The sequence below is a fragment of the Neopelma chrysocephalum genome, unplaced genomic scaffold, assembly GCF_003984885.1.
Source record: "Neopelma chrysocephalum unplaced genomic scaffold, ASM398488v2 Primary Assembly neopelma1_69, whole genome shotgun sequence".
In the NCBI taxonomy this organism is placed as follows: domain Eukaryota; kingdom Metazoa; phylum Chordata; class Aves; order Passeriformes; family Pipridae; genus Neopelma; species Neopelma chrysocephalum.
The window spans coordinates 7,457,809-7,465,761 of record NW_020897729.1 but is presented as its reverse complement, the minus strand read 5'-3'; the positions used below and the strand labels follow the sequence as shown (position 1 = coordinate 7,465,761).

The following is a 7,953-nucleotide window of genomic DNA, read 5'->3' as shown; positions in this document are numbered from 1 at the left end:
TCATCCTCCAAGCTGCATTCCTGAGTGAAGAATGTGTAATTTTCCATGTGTCACTTTACTGACTTGCACTTTGAACGGAGATTGATATTAATTCCATTGAAGATCGGGCTTATTTAAGAAAATTGCAAGCCTTGCTAATTGTGTTTTAATTAAACTAGAAATAAAATAGTGTTTGGTAAAGAGAGCTGATGTTTTTTGAATAAACACTCTCCACGCAGCCCGCTGTGCTATGCCATAAATCAGCTCAGTGCTGGATCCCACCCGACAGGGTGAATTGGGTATTAGAGAGTCTTCAGAGGTGTTAGTTTAATGGTAAAATTACTGCTTGTTAAATTTGCCACTCTGCTTTCCCTGCCCTGTAGAGGTGATGTTGTCATCACGGCATCCCGAGGAGCCACCGCCCTTCAAGCTGACTTACCCTGAAGAACAACTGTCCCCTTTGAGTCTTCTTTAGGAGGATCAGGATGTGCCCTGGGGTGGTACCCAGTGCCACCCTGGCTGGTGGCAGCATCCAGCTGGGGGAGGATGGGTCTGAAATCAGTTTGATGATTATGAGCAGTGTAATCTGGGATTGCAGATGATAAAGTACACAATTGCTTGGCTCTTGCAATCAAAATATTTGCTGTGGCAGGTAGAAGAAACAGGGCTCCAGCGATGGGGGGTGCTCAGCCCTAATCTCTGTAAAATCAAAGGCCTGTCCCTCATCGTGCCCAGGAACAGACCCTCGGAGTGACTTCCCACCTCCCAGTGACTCCCAAAGCTCTCAGAGCCCTTATCTTTCATGTTTGGGGCAAGCAAACACATCAACAGCATGAAGTGTATGATTCACTTGATTTCAAACTGCTGGCTAGAGCCTATTCCCTCTAAATCCCTTGTTACACACCTGGTACACCAACAGTAACTGTCCCTGGGGAGAAGGTCCCGCACGGGACGACGTGTCCATGTCCTGCAGAGGCTGGATTCACACTGGCTGGGATGAGCAGGTCAGGGTTGGAAACAACCACCCCAGCTGCTGTCAGCAAGCCCTGGCTCTCTCTATGCCGGGAAGAGGCCTGTCCTCTTGGGAAGGAATAATTCAGAAATCACAGGATGGGCTTTCTGTAGCTGAAAGGGAAGGGCAGTGAGTTTGGAAAAAAAAATCATATTCCTAGGGGTGAAGAAGTCTTATTTACCACAGTGTAATACCTTCTGTTTCTGTAGGAACATCTGAAGACAAACAGAATAGTGGTTGTGGTGCCAGGTAAACAGCTCTCCATGCCATGGCTACAGTCTCTAAGGAGCTGCTGTTTATTATGAGCCATTTCTGCCTTGGCTTTAGTGACAAACCCTCCTTGCAAATCCAGCAGGGAGAGGCTCACAATGAAGGGAAGAGCTTGTATGGAGTTGCCAGAGGGATACTGATTACCTTTGGGATTATAAGATTTTTTTTTCCCCGGAATTTTTGCCTCCCTCCCCTGTTTTTTTCTTATAAGCCCTGGTCCTTTGGATGGAGTTTTTGTCTCACTGGTCCCATTTGGAATGGAGCTTTGTTAAGCAAAACAAAAGTGTTATCAAAGGAAAGATGTTAGTGATCCTACAGAGACATGAAAAAGTCAACTATATCTGAATTATTTATTTCCTAGTTCATGTGAACTATCTTTAAACAGATAAATGCTCAGAATAACATGAAACTAAAGCGAGAGGCTCCCTGGAGGTTCTTAATAATATTTAAATTTGCAGTAAACACTGGTGTATTGATTATTATCATGGCCTTCTGATTTTTAATTTCCCTTCACAGAGAAGCCTCAAACTTTCTCTTTCTGAGCCTAATTTGGATTGTTAAAGGAGTGTAAATTAAGTGTATAAATGTAAATTAGGGTCCCCAGGGTTGTGTTGGTGTAATTGTGATAATTTTTTAGCACTTTTCTTTGGTTCATTTCCTAAGTTTTTTGCATGTGCAAAGAGATGTTTTAAGTCATGCAATGAGGCAGGCACAACAAGCTTTACACAGTAAAAGCTCAGGTAGGCACATGGTGTGAAATCCTCATCCTCCTCATTGAGAGCACGATACATGCCTGGTGCCTCCTCATAGAAACTGACTGCCCAACATAAAAGCTCGTGAGGTTTTTTTTGGGATGAGGTCCCATAGCTGCAAGGTTTTGGAGGTGCTGGTGGCCCTGTGGCAGCAGGTGAAACACTGAGGAAGCAGAGTCAAAGCAGGGGTTGGAGGAAGGGTGCATTTCCTCCCCCCTCACCCTAATGGTTGGACAAAGGTATCTCCAGGGGAATCCTACCCTTGGTTTTCCAGTGGAAGTGGTATTTTTCTTGTGATTGAGATGCAATGACCTAGCCATGGGGTTTTATACCCATGTATTCCCACCACATAGCTGGCAAACCCTGACACAGTTGTTTTTTAACTTTTAATCCAAAAGGAGGAAGAAACAGTTTTTCACAGCACTGTCATTTCTGTTGTCCTTATAGCAAGGAGTTGACTGCAGCACTTTATGGCTTCCCTACCCTTCCATCAACCTTGGGATGTTTATTTTTCTTCAAACGTAGCTGTTTGCAGCACGCTAAGGAGAACTGAAGATCTTTTAACGCTGCTATTTGTTTACTGAAGACATCAAAGCCTTTTTCCATGAGCCCTCTTTGAGTCAGTACACTCTGTAAACAGCCGTGCAACACCAAGGTGTGTTTTGTGCCTCACAAAATAAAACCACAGAGCACTGAAGATACAGGTATTTTTCTTATCTAGGGGTTCTAAATTTAGCTGTGCTTCCTCCTTCATTCCTCAGCTTCTCAAACTGTTTGTTCCTAACCCAGAGCCCTGCAGTTCCAGCAGACCTTCCTGCTGCCTTCCAGTTGGGTGGAGGAGCACAACTGCCAACGTGGACAGTGGCTGGGAGAGCAGCTAATCTAAAACAAATATTTTGTAACATCACCTATGAGCAGATGCATTTCCCTGTTTCACTTTGATGACCATGATGCTAACAGGAAGCAGCACTCAATTTTTTGTGTTAGGTCCTTTCAGCTTTCAGTTCAGACCCAGACTGTGGGTGCTGGGAAACAGTGGAGGAAATGACAGATGTTGGCAGCAAATTAAATAAACGTATCTGCCGAAAATAATGTCCTAAGAAATACCAGGGCGTCCTTTTTATGGATTTCCTAGATATGTTGAGGCTATTTTAAGGCAAATTGAACTCCCACTCCTTGCAGTGTAAACAGGATTATCCCTTCTCTGGAACATATGGCAGCCTAAACGTCATTATTTGTGCATCACTGGTATTTCCAGTCATGCTTCAAGTATTGTCTTGCCCCAAACCTGCATTTCACCACTCAGAGCCCAGTGTCAGTCTTCAGGGAGTGTTGAGCATTGACAGCACATCACAGGAGGCATCTCCACAGAGGACAACCTAAAGCCTGTCCATGGAGAAGGACCTGCTGGAGTGGTGCCAACAGATCAGCTCCCTCAGGTCAGCTGTGGTGTGGACAACAGGGAAGAAGAGGGGCAATGAAGGAGGAGGATGGGACAAGAACTGACCCATGTGGGGTTTTATTGCACAGTGAAGCAACTCACCCCACGATGCGTTGGCTGAAGCTCACGGAGCAGGCAAACATCCAAGGCTTTCCAGGAATCGGGAACAGTGATGTGCAAGGTCAGTGCAGGTAAGGCAGATCTGCGTGGGCAAAGTACAGGCCATGAGAAATGCTGACTGCAGTGGTTGGGAAGGGCTGGTGTGCTGAGGGCATTTTCAGCAACATTCAATTTACTTTCATTCACAACATTCATACAACTTGCTGTAGTTCACCCTGTCACAGCAGGGGAAGAGAAGCTGCACGACCTGATGCTCATGGCAGCTTTGGGGACCTGGTGCAAGGAGGAGACCCACGAGGGAGGGGCTGGGTGGCAGAGGATGTGCTGTTCAGCAGCGTTTAACCCTGAAAACACCAAAAGGAGGTGCAAGAGGCAAGCAGTACAAACCTTTCTCCTTCCACCAGCTTTAAACCAGGTGAGCAGCGCTGGTACAACAGAGTGTAGCCAAAGAGGCTGAAAGTGTGTGTGGGACAACAGTTTTGGCCAATTCCCTTGGCTTTGGGTGCTGTGGAGCTCAGGTGTAGCATATGGCTTAGCAAGGCAGGGCTCAGCCTCCAAGAGATGGGGGGGAACAGGAGTAAATGTTCCCCAATCCCAGGGTCCCCAGGGAGCTGGGAACAGGGACAAGGCCCCCTCAGGGACATCAGCAGGCTGCCCCTCCAGTCTCAGCACTCAGGTGTCTCCTGCAGAGCTCTTCCAGAGTGTTGCCTTAAGAAATAAAAACAAAATGGCAGATCCTTAAAATAAAAACACAAAGAGTTTTAAGCATATCCAACTTTGGGATAGAGCATAAAATTTCTTGCCAGAAAATTTAAAACAAACTGGAAACTGATCATCTACTCATTTAAACGATGTGCCTGGAGCTAAACCAGCAAGGCTGAATAATCTCTGCACTGCTTTCATCCTCCTTCAACTTTTCCTTTGTTCCATCAGCCACATGTGTTAAGTGTAAATTGAAGGGCTCTTCCCTGGAAAAGCAGATTGTGAAAAGGGCTTGGCCATCACCTTATAATTTGGCTTCAGTGTTACAATTACTCTTACTAGCACTCTTGTTTTGTTGTATTATTTATCCTGGCTAGAACCCTCTAGGATCCCCTGAAGGCTTTTTTTTTTTTTTCTGGTGGATTTAGCCAACATCCACTCATGAATCCAGATGTTTCTGCTTTTATCCACAGGAATTTAATGGTATGGATATGCCAAGATCATAACTTGAGGCTCAGCCTCAGGACAAATATTTTTCAAATTCCCTAAATAAAAAATGGAAAGTGCCACAAAAAACCTGGGTCTTACTGCATTTTAGCATGCCAGAATGGAAATCAAACCACAGGACACTGTTGCTTAAGGCGGCGGAGCTGTGTTGATACAGTGTCCTACGTTGCACCAGAAATCACAGCCCAGATTGTGCTATTTTGTGTTCTCAGACACAGATTTTGCCTTTAGCACAAGTTCAGCTCTTCTTTCCATTCACCACCCTGAAGCCAGGAGCACAGATACATGTGGGTCCAAGATGCTTACACTGGGAAAAAAGATTCCAGCCTGCAAGGCAGAATTAGTGCTGGCATATTCAAATGAATGAACATGTGCCTCTGTGTGTCACAGATAACGCCCCCCCAGGCAAAACTGGTTCCTAAATAAGGGCAGAGATGAAACATACCCTGCCCTGATGGGGACCTGACTGAATAACACAAGGTCTGCTGTGCCTTTGGCAGCACTTGGGAAGGATAACCAACCCCAAACTCATTCCTTGTCCAGAGTGATAAAAGCAGCACGAAGCAGATGTTAAAACAACCTTAAAATTCTGCACTGCCTGGAGTTTTCTTCAGGCACTCCCATTTGTGGCATCCTGAATTTCTTCCCTGCTCCCCATTTGTCAGCATGAGAATCCCAGTGAAAGCTGGTGTGCTGTGGTGGTCAGTGCCAGTGTGGTGGTGTGCACGGTGTCCTGTTGGGGATGGCCACGTCTCTACAAGTGCCCTGAGGTACTCCAGTGTCAGGACACTCAGGAGCATGGAATAGGAAATGAAGGAGATGCACAGAACACTTTTCAGTGGCCTTTTGGCAACCAACACTAAACATCATCTGTGAGCATGCTGTGCACAGTAAGGATGTGATATCGTGCCTGACTCCACAAAAGGTGAATTTTAACCTTTCCTCCAGGACACTCCCAGCTGGCCTTGAGTGCATTCCAGCAGGACCATGGTCCTGACTTTACTCTGCACAATCCAATTCCTTTCGAAGCCCCTCTCTGTGTACTGGACAGGGGAGGAACACAGAACAATTATTCCAGCCTGGTAGAGAAGAGCCCGTTCTGCTCCCTGGGAGGCTCCAGCACAGCAGCCAGTTATTGCCTGCTCTAATAGCATTAGTTCTTTACCTGCAGAGATTTTGGATCAAAGGAAATTTAAATTACTCCTAAAAGCTCTTCTAAGGCTTCCCCCAGCATGGAAAAGCCTCTCAGCTGGCACAAAGGATGGAGCTGGCTCCATAGCAAAGCCCTCTGGGGCAGGGATGTGCCGGGACAAGGAGGAGGCACAAGAGCCAGGGCAGCTGAGCATCCAGCAAAGCTTTTCACCCACCTACCTCAGAGCTGAGCTCAACCAGGCCAAAATCCTGCTGAGGGCAGGGGTAGGTGGTGCCACCAGGCAGGGTGACAAGTCTAGGAGTCTGTGTGGTGTCACATGCAGGTGGCAGCAAGGGAGCAGCGGAGTTAACCTGGACAATGCAATCAAAGAGAAAAGCACTTCTCTTGTTAATATTGTGGGTCAAATGTGCTGTGCAGGGCTCACCAAGGGGGCACATTATATGTCCCACCAGTACAGTCATTCTGCCACTTCCTATCACATTCTCTGTGTTATAATGAGGAATTTTTTAAACATTCAACTATGCAGTTTAAATTTTAAAGGCCACCCATTGTACTTAAATACTATATGACAAACTGTATAAGTATACCCGTTCCAATTTATTCTTCTAGTATTCTCATTAAAATATGGTTTCAATGATTTTGTCTTCCTTGTTAAAAAAAAATAAAAATCTGCATTTCTCTTTAATAAGTTCATGACATTCAAGCTACTAATTTCCCTTACCATCACATCCTTTTTTGGACACAGAATAAAGGAGATTAAATATATAAAAAAAGAGGGGTTTATCCAAGTTGGAAATGAAGAAATACAAAAATATTGAGCCCTTTAGTTTTAAAGGTTGTTTTTTTTAAAAAAATAAATAATCACTCAGCAGGTCATAAAAGTGATAAAGTGCTTTTGTCTCCATTTCAGGGGGAGGCCAGTTTTGCCTTCGACATCACAGGCGCCTCAGTGCAATTTTCTGCTGCCGTTGCATCTTTGCTCCTTGGCCCATCCTGCTACTGCTTGCTGGCTGGGATCACTGGGACCAGCTACCTGGGTAGCAGTTCTGTTCCCCTTCCCCTGTGCTGACTTCCCAAACCTCTGCAAAGACCCACTGTGGTATGAGTGATACCCTCTCACCTTGAAAATACTGGACCTGTGCTTGAGTCTGGCAGATTTGGGTTTTGTGATGACTTTTGCGAAGCTGCTGCAATTTGGACATTTAAACATGAGCGTCAGTCACAGTTGTGAAGGTGGATTGCCAGGAGGGTGGCTGGGCAAGGACAGGCAGGTCCTGAATGCACTCCCATGGGGATCAGTAGTGCTGCTGAAGCCATGTGGTTTGTTACATTAGATCACTTTATGAACCAGTAATTTGGCCGGTGCTGTTTTACCTAATGGGACATACCTTTTCCATGTGTAGCCTGGGCCTCTGAATTTAAAGGCTGGGCAAAATTTTATGGAAATTATACAGTTTGCTTTTGACATTACAGAAAGCAGAACCTGAAGATTTGCTTTTCTGCTCTTCCTTATGGCTTGAGTGCTGCTCTGCCATTAACACACAGAGCTGTCAAAACCTGCACAGACCTAGATACGAGATAGACATGGAACTGATCCCAACATAGACCTCAACAGCAAGAGAAGTGTGAAAAATAACCACCATTCAGCATGTCTTATCTCTGCTCCAGGTAGAGCCCTAGGCAGGAGCACCTCGAGAGTGCAGCAGGATGAGAGGTGAAGGCAGGAGGAAAAACAGGCCTTTGGGTGACCCAGAGCAGAGCCAGAGCCCGTCACCACACTCCCAAGCAGCTCCTGCATGAGGCATAGCATCAGTTTCCAGCTCCAGCATTCCTCCAGCCCCCACACCTAGTTCAGACATTCACAAATTTTGCTGTGCTGAGGGAAATCTCACCTTCTGTGCATGCTGTCCCTTGGAGTTTTTCTTTCCTTTAACCTTTGTTTGGAGTCAGCCTTGAATCCCCCCCCAAAAAACGGTGTTTCCATGACAACAGCCCAGTAGTGGCTCCTCTGGGACAC

General features: G+C 45.9%; 1 protein-coding gene across 1 annotated transcript; it reads left to right on the top strand.

Moving 5' to 3' along the window:
• Positions 1 to 1,259: 1,259 nt before the first annotated feature.
• On the top strand, positions 1,260 to 7,616 carry TMEM212 (transmembrane protein 212). The gene is given in 4 exon segments (XM_027685903.1): positions 1,260 to 1,544; positions 6,847 to 6,974; positions 6,976 to 7,150; positions 7,605 to 7,616. Coding segments are annotated over 4 exon segments (600 nt in total).
• Positions 7,617 to 7,953: the final 337 nt, after the last annotated feature.